We start from the raw sequence: 17,912 nt of genomic DNA, 5'->3' as shown, positions 1-17,912 counted from the left end.
TTTTTGAATTATGGTTTTCTCTGGGTATATGCCCCGTAGTGGGATTGCTGGGTCATATGGTAATTCTATTTTTAGTTTTTTAAGGACCCTCCGTATTGTTTTCCATAGTGGCTGTATCAATTTACATTCCCACCAACAGTGCAAGAGGGTTCCCTTTTCTCCACACCCTCTCCTGCCTTTGCTGTTTGTAGATTTTCTGATGTTGCCCATTCTAACTGATGTGAGGTGATACCTCAGTGTAGTTTTCATTTGCATTTCTCTGATAATTAGTGATGTCGAGCAGCTTTTTGTGTGCTGGAGTGTTCTAATTTCCTTCTTTTACATGTAGCTGTCCAGTTTTCTCAGCACCACTTATTGAAGAGACTGTCTTTTCTCCATTGTATATCTTTGCCTCCTTTGTCATAGATTAGTTAACCATAGGTGCGTGAGTTTATCTCTGGGCTTTCTATCTTGTTCCATGGGTCTATGTTTCTGTTTTTGTGCCAGTACCATATTGTCTTGGTTACTGTAGCTTTGTAGTATAGTCTGAAGTCAGGGAGTCTGATTCCTCCAGCTCGGTTTTTTTCCCTCAAGACTGCTTTGGCTATTCGGGGTCTTTTGTGTCTCCATACAAATTTTAAGATGATTTGTTCTAGTTCCGTAAAAAATGCCACTGGTAATTTGATAGGGATTGCATTGAATCTGTAGATTGCTTTGGGCAGTAGAGTCATTTTCACAATATTGATTCTTCCAATCCAAGAACATGGGATATCTCTCCGTCTGTTGGTATCATCTTTAATTTCTTTCATCGGTGTCTTATAGTTTTCTGCATACAGGTCTTTTGTCTCCCTAGGTAGGTTTATTCCTAGGTATTTTATTCTTTTTGTTGCAGTGGTAAATGGGAGTGTTTCCATAATTTCTCTTTCAGGTTTTTCATCATTAGTGTATAGGAATGCCAGAGATTTCTGTGCATTAATTGTGTATCCTGCTGCTTTACCAAATTCATTGATTAGCTCTAATAGTTTTCTGGTGGCATCTTTAGGATTCTCTATGTATAGTATCGTGTCATCTGCAAACAGTGACAGTTTTACTTCTTCTTTTCCATGTGCTAGGCTCTTTGAGGGCTACAAGAAGAAATGGGACATTCATGGGCCCTGCTGTCGAGAGGCTAATATCCTAATTGGACTGGAAAGGGGGGCCATGAGAGAGAGCCTATAAGGGTGGAGCTTCCTGTGCTTGAGGACCATGAAGTAGAGAGGGAAGGACCCCAGAGCAGTGATGGCATTTAAAGGAAAGATTCATTTCAGCTTCAGTGGGGGCGGGGCATGGGGGGAGCTGCCTTCCTTTCTTTACCTTTGAATTTCCTGCACAGATTCAGCAAGATAATGTCTACAAAGATGTTTTAAAATATTCCTTGTATTTTTAAAAATAAATTTATTTATTATTTATTTATTTTTTGGCTTCATTGGGTCTTCAGTCCTGCGTGCAGGCTTTCTCTAGTTGCAGCAAGCAGTGGCTACTCTTCGTTGCGGTGCGCGGGCTTCTCATCGCGGTGGCTTCTCTTGTTGCGGAGCACGGGCTCTAGGCGCGCGGGCTCAGTAGTTGCGGCTCGTGTGCTCTAGAGCGCAGGCTCCGTAGTTGTGGCTCACGGGCTTAGTTGCTCCGCGGCATGTGGGATCTTCCCGGACCAGGACTCGAACCCGTGTCCCCTGCATTGGCAGGCGGGTTCTTAACCACTGCACCACCAGGGAAGTCCTCCTTGTTTTTAAGGACACTTCTGATACATGGTTAAATGCTCTACAAATGGGGAGGTTTCCATCAATGGGACGTAATATTCATGGCCATTCATTCAGGAAACATTTGAATACCATGTGCAAGGTGCTGGGGATTCGAGGGCAAGGAGCAGATGAAAGGCTCAGATAGTAGCATGTGGGGCAGTAACAACCATGGCAAACGCTGTGTGTGTTGGGCGGGTGCAGGCAGGTGGCCGATCTTTCCTTCTGCAGATATGTTTTGGGGCCTACTCTTTGAGTCCACACTTAGCAGGGCTCTGGATATCCAGAGAGGAGCCACAGGCAGGGCCTTGCCCTGCAGAATCAGCATAGTCTAGAACAGCGGCTCTCAAGGTGTGGGCCCTGGACAACATTCTCTGGCCGGCCCCAGGCCCACTCCATGAAACACTCTGGGGGTGCCGTCCAGCAGTCTGGGTTCACAAGCCTTCTGGGTGGTTCTGACCCACGTTCCGGCGGGAGGAGCATCAGGCTAGGAGCAGTCTCAGTCCTGCTGCTGCACGTGAGCATCACACGGGAGCTTTCAGAGCACCAGCGCCCTGGCCACACCTGAGACGACGTGGCCAGTCTCTGGGAGGGAGGCACAGGCACCTGTAATTGTTAAAGCTCCCCAGGTGATTGCATTGTGTAGCCACAGTTGAGAAGCAGTGGTCTCCATGCCCTTAGATCATCACAGCACAAACGAGTCACCACGGAGGTGTGAATGCCTCCCTGCCTGCCGGCCCACAGAAGGACAGGCACCCCAGAGGAGGGGGCTGGCAGGCCCTGGACTTCCTATTTGATGAGCTCTTCATTCCCGGTTCCCTTTCTTTTGTCTGGACAGTGCAGTTGCATGGATGTGAGTTGTGATTGGGGAGGTTACTTTAAAATTCATTTAATGCAATCAATTTTTAAAAGTTGAACGCAGCTGGCTTCCCCTAAAAACTTTGTATTTCGATAATGGTTATTACATACCATGAATAATTGACTAATATCAGCTCATTAATATTCTAGTGGGAGAGTACCCCAGGCTAATAAAATTCATTTTTAAATTAGTTTTAAAAAATGTGTTGCCACAGCCCAAGGATAACGGGAAGTTACTCCAAGCAAGAGCAGTTCAGTGAAGTATGAAATTTTATGCTGTTCTGTTCACATAAAATAGTTGTTTGGCTGCTCAGTATCCCTGTTTGATTCGCATTTCCTGTAGGGATGAATTGCCCGGGAAAAGGCCTCCGTTTCAGGGGTGCACACTATCTGCGCGCTGTTGCCCTGGGAAGCCTTACTACAAGACTGGGCCAGGGGTGGCTCTGACATGGGTCCCCCTTGTCCTTCTGGTAGGTAGGACACCTCTGGGAACATGTCCCCTGTTCCCCCTTTGTCTTTGGGTCCCTCCCAGGGCTTTACACTTGGGCCAGAGTTTTAAAAATTAAACTTTCTACTTTGAGGTCATTGCAGAGAGACCCCGTGTACCCTTTACCCAGTTTCCCCCAGCGGTACTAACGTGCAGCACTGTGGTCCACTCTCACAGCGAGGGTCGCAGACGCCGGCACAGTCGTCACTGCAAGGCCCCTTCATGATGCCCTTTTGTAGCCACCACTTCCCTTCTGCCCCTCTTCCCTAACCCCTGGCAAGCACTGATCTCTTCTCCATCTGTTCTCATGGGGTTCAAGGATAAAATGGGTCTCTGGTTTAATAAAAGAGAGACAATATGTGTGCACATGTAATACAAGGTACAAGGGACAAAGGACGACTGGGTACAACGCTAGGATTTCGGGCCATACAGAAAGAAGACTGCCTTGTGAACCAAATTCCGCATTAACTCTTGACTATACCACGTCTTTAGAGGAGGTCTCCTGGTATTGTTAGCATTCGTGTATTAAGGTCAGTTGCCCTGGGTCTGTTAATCATAGTCTACCTTGATTGCTCTGGCTGCGTTGCTGTAGTGGTAATAACAGGTCAGGTCCACGCCCTCTAACACGTAGGGGCTGTCCAGTTTGTGCTCTACCCCTTCGTCCTTCGGGATAAGCCCAGGGCCTCTTGGCAGGGGTCCCTGGAGGGTCATCAGGGATCACAAGGTGGAAGTTGGAGATGTAAGTTAATTATTTGGCTTCTCTTCAAATGGATGTTCTGGAAATGATTGCTTGATAGTTCTCTTTTAATCAGGAGAGGCAGATGCTGTGTGGGGGAAGGAGGCTTTACCCCAGCCTTACTCACCCAGCAAAACTCAACCCTGCTTAGTCTCAGAGTTTCCTTATTCATCTCTGTCCCAGAGCAGTTACGTGTGAAGGGAGAGAATCACGAGAGTGAGCCTGGAGGCTCCTGGTCCAGTACTGTTCAGTACGGTAGCCACCAGCCTCATGTGGCTAGTGAGTGCTTGAAATGGGCCCATTGTGATGGAGGAACTGAACGGTTAATTGCACTTAATTTTGATTATCTTAGATTTAAACAGACACACATGGCTTGTGGCTGCCATATGACAGCATAGACTCCAGGTTACCCACCTTGGGCTGTTTGGGTCACTCAACCCCACTCAGTGGGGCTAAAAAAGAATGGCTTGGCCCGGTTGCCCCCAGGGCCATCTGGCTACCCCCTTTCCCCACCCAGCGCCCAAACATTTCCAAACCATCAGTTTGAACGGGAAGCAAATAATTAGCACATCTGTGCCCAGCTGGCCAGTGCCTGGCTCACAGTAGTGCCTACTTGGTACTTCTCTAATGAGTTGGACTTGCACTTCTCTCCAAATTTGCATGCACATTCCTGGGACAAGGATGGGACTTGTTCGCTGAGTACAATACTGGGTCTCAGAAAGCGATGAAGGTTTCGTTCATGGGTGCTAAGACAGAGCTGTTAGTTTCCTCCTTTGCCAGAGAGCCGCATGGGAAAGCAGTAATTAAGAGTGTGTGTGGGTCCTGGAGTCAGGTTCTTAGGTTGGAATCTGGCGTCTCCACTTTCTGATGGCGTGGCCTTGAACAAGTTAACCTCTGTGCCTCCCTTTCTGTACTTATAAGATGAGGATCATAATAGTATCTCCGTCATCATGGGGTGATGGGGCCGAGTAGATTCAAGCAATGGACTTGGTTCGCAGATTGTAGCCTCCCGTTATGACGAAGCAGGTGATGACTAAGGAGCCTGATAATGAAGATTTTCTGGAAAGGAAATGATTTGAAGGTGTGACTCTTACAAGTGCCCACAAGGGGGCAGCCTAAAATCATGCATGTCCCTGGAACAAACAGCCTTCTGTTAGTAAAGCCTCAAGGCAACATGGCCAGTTTCAAATGTGCTTGGCCCTTTTCCCTCAGTTTTTCTTTCTTTCTTCTGTTTGAACAACACTTTCAGTGGCTCTCAGGCAGTATCTTAGATCTAGAGGGTGACAGCATCTGTCCAGGTGGCCTAGGCTTCTCTTTGTAGCTTTTCACACAGAACAAATCCTTATTAAGCAAACGCTTAAGGTAGAGACTAGAGCTTGAAAATGTTTAGAGGATCATTGAAGAGAAACCTGGTTTTGTCTCCCTGCTCCCCTTCCGCTGACCACATGGCTGCCTTTGAGCTTTGTGTGTGCACCTCGAGGCCTGTGGGGGTGTGGTGTGGCCCGAGCGGGCGACCCAGAGATGCACACCCGCCCTTGGTTCGGGAGCCCCTCCCTCCCTGCAGGGAGACTGAGAGCGCTCTGCAGCCAAGCAGAATGAAGTTAGGGTTCTGCCAGCCAGAAACTGTGGGGTCTTGAAGGTGAGTGGGGTTTAAAAAGGTGCAAGGGATGTGGGGAAAAGGGGTCAGATTGGGGGGGCCAGCAGTGATGAGCTGAGAAATTGGGCCTTTAAATTCTTGATGCTGTTCATGTCGTCGATAGCGTTGTAATGATTAAGAGTTGACAAAACCCAAATGAACTTATTTACAAAACAGAAATAGACTCACAGACATAGAAAACAAACTTATGGTTACCAAAAGGGATGGGGGGAGGGATAAATTAGGAGTTTGGGATTAACAGATACACACTACTATACATAAAATAGATAAACAACAAGGACCTACTGTAGAGCACAGGGAACTATATTCAGTATCTTTTAATAGCTATAATGGAAAAGAATATGGAACAGAATATATATATATATATATATATATATATATATAACTGAATCACTTTGCTGTACATCTGAAACTAACACAACATTGTAAATTAACTATACTTCAGTTTAAACAAAAAAGAAAAAAAAGAGAGTTGACTAAAAACAAACATGGGGAGTGGCACTTGTAGTCAGGTTTATTTTCCAGGACTTCTCTCTTGAGCTTTAATATACCTGCTGCATAATCCAGGCTGCAAAACTAGATGCTCTTGGGGAATCGTGACAAACCATTGTTTATCACGTCCATCCTCATCTGCATTCCTGCTGCCTGCACTGCGGCGGTCCAAGCCTCCCGGCCCCTCTCCTGGGCAGTGGCAGGAACATCCCTAAAAGGGGCACAGCTCACTGTGGCAGCGAGGCACACTATGAAGTCAGCTGTGACACTACCACGGAGGGGGGGCCCAGGCGCTGGGAAGGTGAATCCAGTTGTAGTAACACTAAAGCCGATTTCTCCAGAATGTGGTCCTTGACCATTATATAAGTAATACTCATGAATGACCAGTTGTGAGCAAGTGCAATAAATTATTTTTAATCCTAAAACAGCCGTGAAGATCATTTAATCTTTGAATCAGAAAGCACTTTAGGGTCCTGTAGAAGATGGGTGGAGATGCGGAGCTCCTGGGATGTTTCCCGGACTTGGGGGGAATTGCCATTCTTTCCATTTTATTTGTTGTGGATATGTAAGTAGCAAGTACAGTAAGTCCCCTACATACGAACCTTCAAGTTGCGAACTTTCAAAGTTGTGAACGTGCGTTCCATCAATGTCAGGCGTGAGTGACATTGCAGCTTGCCCTCCGTCTCCTATTGCTGACGATCCTTCAGCTCTACCATCTCCCACCTCCTCCCCCTCCTCCAGTCAGCAACTCTTCCTGCCTCTTCACTCGATGCCAGCCCCTGTATGCCAGCTGTTGTGCTGTACTACTGTACTTTTCAAGGTACTGTGCTGTAAGACTAAAAATGTTTTCTTTATTTTTTGTGTTTGTTTTTTACGTATTATTTGTGTGAAAAGTATTATAAACCTGTTACAGTACGGTACTATATAGCCGATTGTGTTAGTTGGGTACCTAGGCTAACTTTGTTGGACTTATGAACAAATTGGACTTACGAACGTGCTCGCGGAACAGAACTCGTTCGTATGTAGGGGACTTACTGTAAACAGGAGTACGTTATATTCCTTCTTTGTGATTCTAAACTGCTAAGATTGACATGGGAGCAAACTTAGCGGAAACGAAATCAAACTTGAGTGTTGTATCTTCTCAGTGTTCACCCGAGGAGCTCATACATGTCCCTCAGCAGTTGGCTCCTTCCAGAAAGTCACATGTTCACTGTGTGTGTAATAATCGTGTCTACTTTTGTGCTTCTGCCTTCCCCTGGGAGCGGGACGGGGGGAGGCCCAGTGGGCTTTTCTGCATGTTGCCAGACCTGTCACTTATTGCGCCTTCTGACCCCTGTGAGGCCAGGCCTGGGGACGGAGGACTAGGGAGAGGGTTGGTTCTCTGGGGCTGGCATTGGGCCACTACCAACCCAGCTTGGTGGGGGAGCGTGGCAGCCGTGGCTACCGCCCCTCGGCTCTCAGGATCGGGCCGTGTGTGTGGTACGGAGCACTGCTGTTGGATGATGTGTGCGTGTGGCCAGACCCAGGGTGCAGGCCAAGGGGGTCCCTGGCACTCAGCGGACGGGGAGAGTGAAGTCTTTCATCATGTTTTCTCTCTTGTAGGCATGGATGGATTTTTAAAATCTGATGAGAGACAACGACTAGCTAAAGAAAGACGAGAAGAAAGAGAAAAATGTCTTGGTAAGTTGTGCACTTTGGCTGTTTAGGTCTAGGGAGTGGAGATGTGATGCTGTCTTTTCTCAAGACCCTTAGAAATTTGTGACTGAATGGGAAGAGAACTGGGACAGTTGCTAGGTGAACGTGGAAAACTGGGAGCAAACCCGCACTGCCACTGGCCCGTTCACAGTTGTTATATAATTCTCAGGACAGTTGATTTACTCACTGAGCATGCGTTGAACCTCTGTTACTGGCACCGCGCTAGAGCTGTGGGTAGGATGCTGGAGAACGAGAGACAGTCACCGCCCCCGCCCGCTCAGGCGGCCTCTCCCCAGGGCAGCTAGAAGGGCCATCCTCGGGGGAATGGAGGAAATCGGCACCGAAGGACATTTCTGTGTTAGGACAGGGAACCCATTGAGGAAGGCTGTCGTACCTTTTGCAGGAGTGGCTTCCCCAGGGCACTGAGACAGATGAGGAGCTTTCGAATCCTACTTCTTGAGTGCCTCCTGCTGGTCGGCTCAGACGTTGCGTCCTCCAGGGAACCCTTGCCTGCCTGGCCAGGTGGAGTTAAGGCCCTTAGTAAATGTCTCAGGAAGGAGGCCAGCCAATCCTGTCCATCGTCTTCTGTTTACCCTCACCCAGCTCAGCGTCTGGTGCGTGGTGCGTGTACAGCTAACGTGTCCCGAGTGAAGATACCCTGATAGCTCTCATTTCTCAATCCTGCGTGTGGCCTAGCCACTGGGACGAGTCTGACTTGATGGCAATGACAGGCAGAGCTCCCACGTGCAGAGGCAGTGACTGTCCACTTTCCGTGCATTGTCTCTCTCGGTCTCCACAACACTGTGATGTTGCACGTGCGACATCTCCACTTCACAGAGGAGGAAACTGAGGCAGAGGGATGACGTGGTTAATATGTCCAGGGTCACCCACCTAGTGGCGGACACGCCAGAACCCTTCATCTCAGTCACTTCGGCCTACGATCCCACCGGGCTCTCTTTTTGGGGGGTCACTCTTACTTCTGTGTTTTTGGTATTAATCCAAATGGTGTGGGGTGCTCTGGTCATGACACCTGCCTTCTGCCTTCCCTCCCGCAGCTGCCCGGGAGCAGCAGATCCTGGAGAAACAGAAGAGAGCCAAGCTCCAGTACGAAAAGCAAATCGAGGAGCGATGGCGCAAGCTGGAAGCGCAGCGGCAGCGAGGGGAGCAGAAGAGGGCTGCCGTGGAGGAGAAGAGGAGGCAGAAGCTCCGGGAGGAGGAGGTGAGGACTGGCCCGCAGCCGCCTCCGCGGCTCACGCCCGAGCGGGAGCAAAGAGACAGACCCATTCAGCTTAGCTGCGGAGTCTGCTTCCGGGACCCACACGAGGCTGCAGGACGGGCTGCGAGGGGCGGATAACATGACCTTGTATTCACTGCTGGAAAATCAAACGGTCTACCTTCCGATACAGACGTGCTAGTCTGTTTATATTTTAATGCATGTTCTTGCTTTAATCATCCTTTCTCTCCAGTTATCTTTTAAAAAAGAAATGGATTGGAATGACCCCGACAGCGTCCTTGATTACTGAACTTTGAAAATATATTTAGAAAGCATATTTGGGGTATGGATTTTCTTAACAAGTGTATTTTAAGGGTGTAATCACAGCCTTGTATCAGGTGATGATCATTTTTTATTCATAAAGTATAGTGACTCATCATTTATTTTTACTTTTTTTTACCACTTGTAAAAGCATAAATATATTACAAATTTTAATACATGATTAGTAAGCAAAAAGGTAAATGTTTATTGTAAGTAATAATAGATGGGGATGATATTTGAATGAATTACCCTTGAATGAAGGATTTAATTTTTTTTTGATTTTTTAATTGTATTTTTTAGAATTCTTTTTTTAAATTGGAGTACAGCTGATTTACAATGTTGTGTTAGTTTCAGGTAAACAGCAAAGTGATCCAGTTATACATATATTCATTCTTTTTTAGATTTTTTTTCTTTTTTGAAATCTTACTAAATTTTTTAATTTTTATTTTATTTTTTTAACATCTTTATTGGAGTGTAATTGCTTTACAATGTTGTGTTAGTTTCTGCTGTATAACAAAGTGTGACTCATCATTTAGTATGAACAATATAGAGGTTTGTTAATCGCTAACACTCTAAGATACAGAGATGTTGGTATAAATTCAGTAGTTTTTAAATCTCTGAATTGTTGTCACTGTCTTTACCCTTTTGGCTTTTTTTTTTTTTTTTTTTTTTTTTTTTTTGCGGTACGCGGGCCTCTCACTGTTGTGGCCTCTCCCGTTGCGGAGCACAGGCTCCGGACGCGCAGGCTCAGCGGCCATGGCTCACGGGCCCAGCCGCTCCGCGGCACGTGGGATCTTCCCGGACCGGGGCGCGAACCCGCGTCCCCTGCATCGGCAGGTGGACTCTCGACCACTGCGCCACCAGGGAAGCCCAACCCTTTTGTCTTTTTTTAATTAAAAAAAACTACAACACAAACATGCTCACAATACACGGAATTAGACCCATCTTTGCCCACAGAGCACAGGCTTAAGTGGCGGCTTCTTTGTTCCTCTTAGTGAATGGAGGCCTGAGCCAGGGTCTTAGCCACAGTCGCTGTTGCTCTCGCAGCCCGATCACTGTCTGCCTTTGTCAGCTCCTGGTGCAAATCCCAGCCCTCCCACTAAGCAGCTGGCATCCAGGGCCAAGTCTCAGACCCCTCTAGCTCGGTCTCCTCAGCCCAAAACAGAGGTGGTCATAGGAGTTAAAAGAGGTGACTTCTGAAAGTGCCAGCAAAGCACCTAGCACAGAGCAGTCGCTCAGAAATGTTAGCTTCCCTTCAGTGACTTCAGCTGACCCTGGCTGAAGCAAGGTCAAGAGAGAGCTACCCAGGAAAGATTATGGCACAGAGTGTAGAGACCAGGAGAAAAGCCACAGGGCGTTGGGGCTGTTTCAGTGACGGGGCGGGTCTCTCCTTTCCCAGCCCGGGTATTTGTCGCGAGTGCTGGACTCGCCCCTTTTCTTCCCATCCTCCCTTCCTTGACTCACAGCTTCTCTCTTTTCTCCCAGCTCTCTCCATTTCCACTCCTGACCTCCTGCGTGATTGCTGATTGCAGGGAATGTGTGTCACTGCCGTTTCCAGGAAGGGGTGCTGTGAAGTCACGGGAGATGCTTCCTGAGCCTCTGCCACACCTGACAGTGTCACACGGGTCCACCTTTGAGGGACCCGTGTGACAGATGAGGGGATGTCATGCCAGATGATTGGTCCTGATGCAGCTGACTCGTTAGTGGCTGTGCTTCGGACAATTTCCTGTTTGCTTTGTGTGCTCCCTTTCACCCCTGGTGTGGTGATGGTGGGGATGGGGCAGGCTGCCTGCCCACGGTCAGCACAAACACACATCGAGCTTGCGCCCCTCTTCTCCCCACACACGGCAGGGCAGGGCTGAGAGCTGGGCCTCCCATGGGTGTAGAGCAACGGAGGAAGCAGTGGGCTCCCTCCACCACCTGCTCCTGCCCTCTGAGCCCCCGGAGACCCAGGTGGAGCTTAGGGACTCTCCCCATGCAGGCTGGCCTGTGAATCACCTCATCATCAGTGATCTGCTAGTGCAGAGGTCCGATTGGCATTCTCATGGGTGATCTTTGGAGAGGACAGATAGGGCTCTGCTGCGGGAGCCCTTTCCAAAGGAAAGCCTTTGCATTCGCCCCCATGGTTCGCTGGAGATCTTTGGGAGGGCTGCTGCCTGCTTGGCACATGGCTGTGGAGACTCTCCCTCCTCTTCTCAGTGCCAGATTTAAGTCCTTTTTGTCAGGGCCTGTCTCTGTCAACCAGGGAGAAGCCTCCGCAGGAAGATGGTTCGTTTCATTTGGCCTCTGTAGCTTGTTGGAAAGCGTTTGCGTTGCCCACAGACTCCTGCCTCCCTGGGTCTGATATTAGGAGCTCATAAGAGGCGTGTTGACTCCTCACCTCCCCACCAGCCCTGCCCTGGCTCCGTGTGCCTAGGACTGTTTCCATGATGCCGCTCTTGGTAACGCCCCACATCTGTGTGGGTGAGCCCCAGACTCGGCCTGGAGGCCTCCTCTCCACCAACACAGAAGTGGGCGTCACAGCCGGCCTAGCTCCCAGAGGTGTCGAGGGCTGGAAGCTGGTCAGGCCTGTCCTTGGGAAGGGGGAGTCCAGTGTCCACTTGACACTCTGACCTTGAGCTCATTTCCTCACTGGAGGCCGCCTTCTCCTACAGGTGGGTTCTTCCAATCTTCACATGCCACACAGCTCCCAAGAATCAAGCTTCTGGAACAAGCTTTTGTCATCTGCCTGGGTTAAGGCTGACAGCACGATACGCTCACCCCTTCTCCACTCAGGGAAGTATAGCTTCATGACTAGGGGCCCTGGAAAGTGGTATTTGGTGAAGCCACCTCCATGTCCCTCATGCTAAACAGAAAACCAGGAAAGACCTCTTTCAGAGAGTACCTTCGTCTCTGTAAGTTACTTGAACACATCACAACTTCTCATATTCTTCTTGCTTGATACCTAACAAAACCCACCAGGCTGAGTGTAAAAATGAGAACTTTCTGCACTCAACTAAGCCTAAACTTCACTAAGCTGAGAGCTGACTGCTCTCAGAGGGCATTGGCTGGCATGGGGCATGGTGATTACGTGGCTTTCTGGCCAGATGTGGACGTCTGTTTGCAGGGAGAAGGGCCCTCCACGGAGCCCTGCTTAGGACCTTTTGGGGGCTTGTCCCCATGTTGTCATCCCCAGAACACATGTAGTAAGGGCAGTGGAAAAGGCACAGTCAGCCCTCTACTCCTGCCTGAGACAGTTTTCTGGGTAACAGTGGCCAGGCCAAGCCCTGCTGGAGGCCTTTCGTACTGCTCGGCCAGCTCAGTGCGTCACCTTGGTCATGGATCTCCTCTGAGTTCACCCAGGCAGGTCTAGGGCCAGAGCTCAAGGTGTCAAGGGTGAGTTGCCCTCATTCCTTCGTTCCACTAAGCCCCACCCAATAGAGGACATTCTAGGGACAATAATCTGCGTTGCCTTTTCCCCATCCTCTGTTGATCATCAGATGATCCTCAGGAGAGCCAGAACTTGGCAGGAATTGCAGTATGCAGTATGCAGTATGCAACTTTGATATTTATTAATACCGTTCTTCTGATGTGATTGAACTTTCTCGCACACGCTCTCTCACGCTCAGCCTTTCCTCTCACCAGTGGTTCTCAGCACCATCCCAGCACCAGCAGCGCCCGCATCTTCTGGGAACTTACGAGGAATGCGTTGTCAGCACATTCACCTGAGACCCGCTGACTCAGAAACTCTGGGGGTGGGGCTCAGCAACTGGTGATTTAACAAACCCTCCAGGTGATTCTGATGCAGACTCACTCACATTTGAGAACCACTGCTCTAAACTGCCATGTTAACAATCCTCCTCTTCAAACTCGGATTCAGTTAGCATTGGTTAAGGATTTACTATGCTAGTTGTTATCTTGTAGACTTGAATGATCTGTAATATAGGTAATATCATACCCATTTTATAGACGAGGGAACCGACGCCCAAGGATGACATTAAACGATTAACTCAGGGTCATGGGGCTAAGTAGCAGGCAGAAGTGGGATTTGAATTCATATCTGCTGATTCCAAACTAGGATTCTTTGCATTCCATCACATGAAGGAATAGAAAGATACACACACATGCTAGGTAATACGGGACTATATGGGACTAACCTCTAATAAGAGTGAAGTGAACCAGTTTTGGTTTTGACATGTTTGAAACATCCCATTCTGGCAGCTTGGGTTTTATAAGTCCCCTTACCGTAGAGCTTGGTTACCACCTATTTTTAATCATCTCTCCAAAAGTGGGTGACGCAGGGTGACTGTGTCTTCTCTCAGGGATAGCATGATTTTTGTAAGTCTACGTACAGTTCAAAGGAATAAATCTCTAATGGTAGAATTTGGAGCAGCTCAGTGGGTTGGGGGTAGATGACAGAGGTATTTTTTCTAAAGGTAACCAAAAGGCTTAGGAGTAGGTCTGGCTTTGGATGAACATTCCCTTACAATTATGCCCCTAGATAGCTATTCAGTGATACGGTTGGCCGTGAGTCTTGGTGTTCTTTGTTCTCATTGTCTCCTAGTAGATGGACTTTTTTTTTTTTTAAATAAATTTATCATTTATTTATTTATTTTTGGCTGCACCGGGTCTTCGTTGCTGTGAGCGGGCTTTCTCTAGTTGCAGCGAGCCGGGGCTCGCTCTTCATTGCGGTGCGTGGGCTTCTCATTGCAGTGGCCTCTCGTTGCGTGCAGAGCACGGGCTCTAGGCACACGGACTTCAGCGGCTGTGACACGCGGGCTCAGTAGTTGTAGCTCGCGGGCTCTAGAGCACAGGCTCAGTAGCTGTGGCGCACGGGCTTAGTTGCTCCGTGGCATGTGGGATCTTCCTGGACCAGGGCTCGAACTCATGTCCCCTGCATTGGCAGGCGGATTCTTAACCACTGCGCCACCAGGGACGCCCAAGGACTGTCTTGTGAGGTCTTTTTGGCATGTAGGCAATCTCCCATAACCCACTCAATACTAAATTCACTCTGAGGTGAAAGATTTCAACACTTAAATTAGGTCATTGGTGGGAGGGAGGGGATATGGGGATATATGTATACGTATAGCTGATTCACTTTCTTGTACAGCAGAAGCTAATACAACATTGTAAAGCAATTATACTCCAATAAAGATATAAAAAAATCAGGTCGTTGGTTAAATAATGGATGTTAAATCCATATGAAGGAATACTATCGAGCCCCAGTCTTGAGTGATCAGACTTCAGTCCTCAAATAGTCAAGAAGTCCTCGTCCCTCCAAGCCGTCATCTTTTCTCAGACAAACCGCTGGGGCTGGCTGTCAGAATTTAATGGGCCAGGGTCTTGAGAACAGGATTCTGCCAGGAAATGCACACTCATGATTGTAGAGTCTCAGCCAAACACTAGAGCGCAGTTAATAGCAAATACGAGTCTGAGACTTACAGGAGGAAAGAAATCCCCCTTTCTGCTCACAGCTCCCTGGAGAAGCTGTCTTTTAGCAAAGTGTTATTCGGAGGAAAAATTATGCAGAGGAGGCTGAGATGTGGAGAATGCTCATCTCATCCCTCTGGTGTGGACAAAAGGGATAGATCCAGGCACCTCCTAAGTGACCTTTCTGTGTTTCTAGTGAGTGAAATAAAGGAGCCTTTCCCCGATCCTTAAGTCACGGTCACTCAGTTGGTGCTGCCCGAAATTAATTTTGCTTGCTTGTTTATTTAAGCCGTGAGAGAACAGTATCTTTATGTTTTGAAGTTGGGCTAGGATTAGCCCAGTTCCTGGAGCACCTCAGGGTGGGGTTTTATGAGAGTGAAAAGGTGTCCGTGTAACCACTTACCCAGTGGGCCTTCTCCAGTGGAGGCAGGGAGCGGATTTGGTATTTGCAGTGTCATTGCAGTGCCAGGGAAAGACTTGCCAGCAGTCAGGCCCAACTTTACGAAAAGAACAATTTGGTTAATACAGGGGAGTGCTTTTGATAAATGCTCTGTTAGGAGAGAAGCCTGGTTGTTGTGTTTTTCTTCTGGCTAAAAACTGTTTAGTTCTTCTTCCCTCCCCCCCACCACCCCGTCTAACTCTGAGAATGCATAGATGCTGGATTTTGTGGACAGAACTTTCTCTACTTTTGTCTCTTGAATTTTGAAATATGCAGTATTATCCCCAGATACTACATAGCAGAAAAGTGTTGTAATGTAGAGAACAATTAATTCCCCTTTAAGAAGTTCTAAGAGGAAAATGGGACTTTGCAAAATGGACTTCAAAGTCATGGTGTATCCCCCCAAAAAGTTATGCTTCAGGCTATTAAAATTCAAATTATATTTCAGTTTCCTCAAATCATAGTCCTCGGTGCTTGTCAACAAGAGAGGATGCAGTTGGTTCTAGAGCACAATTCCAGTTCTGCTGGATGGGACAGGCCTCAAGGAGTTAATGCTTGTCTGGCGTTATTCTTAAACAAATCAAGGCCTGGCTGCGGCAGCGGCCTCTCCCCTGGGAGGGAAGAGGTGCTGGGGCTGGGAGCCAGCGCTAGCCGCCTTGTTTACTCTCCGCCCACTAAGAAGGCGCTGGTGTGGTGGGGAGAGCACGCGTGCCTGGGTTTTGGATGCTGAGCAGAGAGCGCTGTCTGTTGAGTCACCCCCGCGCGGAGGTGCAGCAGTGCCGCGGGGCTGGGTGGTTAATCTTGCTCTCTCTTGCGTGAACCGGGCAGGAGCGGCTGGAGGCGATGATGCGCAGGTCCCTGGAGCGCACACAGCAGCTGGAGCTGAAGAAGAAGTGCTCGTGGGGAGCGTCAGTGGCCGCGGGGCCCGGAGGACGCGAGGGTGAGTGAAGGGCTGTCCCTGCATCGCAGGGCCCGGTGGGGAGATCTTGGGGCCGGAGGGAGATCACGGGCAGACTGGCACCCGCAGGATCTGGGGGATGCTTTGTACCGATCTGCAGGTACCTTTTTCGGATGTGATGTTTAAAGCTGCCAAGCTTCCTGTGTATGCATTTCTTGCGAAGGGGATCTGTTCATTCTTCTTGCTCACAAACAGCAGTTGATACAGTAACTGGGCTTTGAGGTAAAACGAAAGAAAAACAAAGAAAATGAATGTAGAGCCTGGCTAACCGGATCCACCTAGCAAGCCCAGGGGTAACCTAATTTCAGGGAAGGTCAACGACAGTAGGCTCAGTCACGGCTGCAGCATGACGGGGAAGGGCTGAGCCGCAGTAACCCGCTAAGAGGGGCTGGGGTTCTTCCCTCCACATTATTTATTTTTGTTGCTCTTTCAGTTTTGTTTTAAGGTGACTTATTTATTTCATTATCCAGTTCATACTCATCTTGAAATTTTCAAATGTTTAATGTATGGATTGTTACTTGTCCCTGGGTGGTTTTGCCCTCTTTTTAGTGTCTTTTCTGTGTCTGCCATTCTGTTATGCAGGAGCTGTATACCAGCTCTTTCTGAGAGCAGACGGGTTTACATGAGTGGTACAGTTTCTTGACTTTGCTGTATTGTGCTTTGAACCTTTTGTCAGTGAATATACTTTTCTTTTCTTTTTTTTTTTTTTGAGACGTCAACAACCCATCTCAGTTACTTTTTCTAATTTCCTAATAGAAACTAGAGTCAACCAGAAATGGGGACTTTTTTCTTTTACCTGTCTTTGCTCTGATTTTTTTTTTTTTTGCTGTGTAGGTGAATCAGGAAATACCCCACCCCCTCCTCTAGGTTTAGCAGCCAGCACCCTCCCTCCGGACCCAGGGACCACTGCCGCCGCTGCTGAGTCCACCAACGGTATATCCGAGCATCACTGTGCCATGGCATTTTGTGATGACTGTCCTGGTCACCCTCCTCCATCACTGTGTCTGTCTCAAGCACTTTTACAATTGATTTCTTAGTCTGACCCCTTAGAACTATTTTCTAGAAAGTGAATGACATGCCCATATTTCTTTGTTCGTCATCGTGGAGCGTGCATGCCTTACATCCTAGTACCCTGGAGACATTTCATCCTTAGCTCACTAACTTCTGCCTTGAAAATCTTGTCAGTGTTTGACTTCTGTGCATTTAGATCTTCAACGCTCTCATGTATCATTGGGTTTTAGGCATTAAGTAGTAGGGTATTTCAATCACTTCTGGTTACCAGAACCTGTAATTACACGGAGTTTGGGGTATTAATGTGATGGATTCCTGGAGAGGTGTTTGAGTTTACCAGTACTAACACTGTGAATCCAAACAAGGAGATAAGTTGGCTTTGTTCTTGATTTCCTCTCTCTAATAGGCTCTCTGTTTTGTATACAGGCCTGGGAAATTCTTAGGGTCTAGGTCAAGAATAGAACTAGCAAAACCTTGCTCCCATTTAATAGGGACTTTAGAAATTCAACCCATCTTTGACTGGTAAAGAAAAAACAAGATGTAAAAGGGATACAATATTTCCCAGGCCCCCAGAAGTTCAAATTATAGCAGTAGGAATAAATATCGTTGGTCTCCAGCATTTCTTTGACAAGGAATAATCTTTATTGGTGTTGCTGAGTAGCAGAGACTTTGCCGCCTGGGCCACGTTCACTGTCATATAGGCACTGGCCTTCCCCCAACAGAGAGGGGCAGGTAGAGTTGAGAATGACACCTTGGGAATTGTACCCAGGGCCCTGGGACAGGGTGAGGTGAGTGTGGTACTCGACTGGAGCACTTAGTTTAAGGGAGTGGCAGAAATCTCAGTAATCAAGGTAAAAGAATATTTTAATCAAAATTAATGAA

At 48.0% G+C, this 17,912-nt stretch overlaps 1 protein-coding gene across 16 annotated transcripts in view; it reads left to right on the top strand.

Moving 5' to 3' along the window:
• MAP7D2 (MAP7 domain containing 2) overlaps window positions 1-17,912 on the top strand; it is a 126,648-nt gene that overhangs the window by 62,774 nt on the left and 45,962 nt on the right. For 9 of the 16 annotated variants that reach the window (XM_055081719.1, XM_055081724.1, XM_028482466.2 and 6 more), the window contains 4 exons: window positions 7,587-7,664; window positions 8,735-8,898; window positions 15,890-16,001; window positions 16,854-16,952. In XM_055081719.1, the coding sequence (XP_054937694.1) occupies window positions 7,589-7,664; window positions 8,735-8,898; window positions 15,890-16,001; window positions 16,854-16,952 (451 nt within the window). In that variant the 5' untranslated portion in view covers window positions 7,587-7,588. Of the gene's footprint in view, window positions 1-6,729; window positions 6,805-7,586; window positions 7,665-8,734; window positions 8,899-10,816; window positions 10,913-11,412; window positions 12,986-15,889; window positions 16,002-16,853; window positions 16,953-17,912 lie in introns of those variants that run through there. The other 7 variants (XM_028482464.2, XM_028482465.2, XM_055081721.1 and 4 more) reach the window with 4 other exon arrangements.

The sequence above is a fragment of the Physeter macrocephalus genome, chromosome 21 (genome assembly GCF_002837175.3).
Source record: "Physeter macrocephalus isolate SW-GA chromosome 21, ASM283717v5, whole genome shotgun sequence".
Classification (NCBI taxonomy): domain Eukaryota; kingdom Metazoa; phylum Chordata; class Mammalia; order Artiodactyla; family Physeteridae; genus Physeter; species Physeter macrocephalus.
This window is presented reverse-complemented; position numbering and strand designations above follow the sequence as displayed.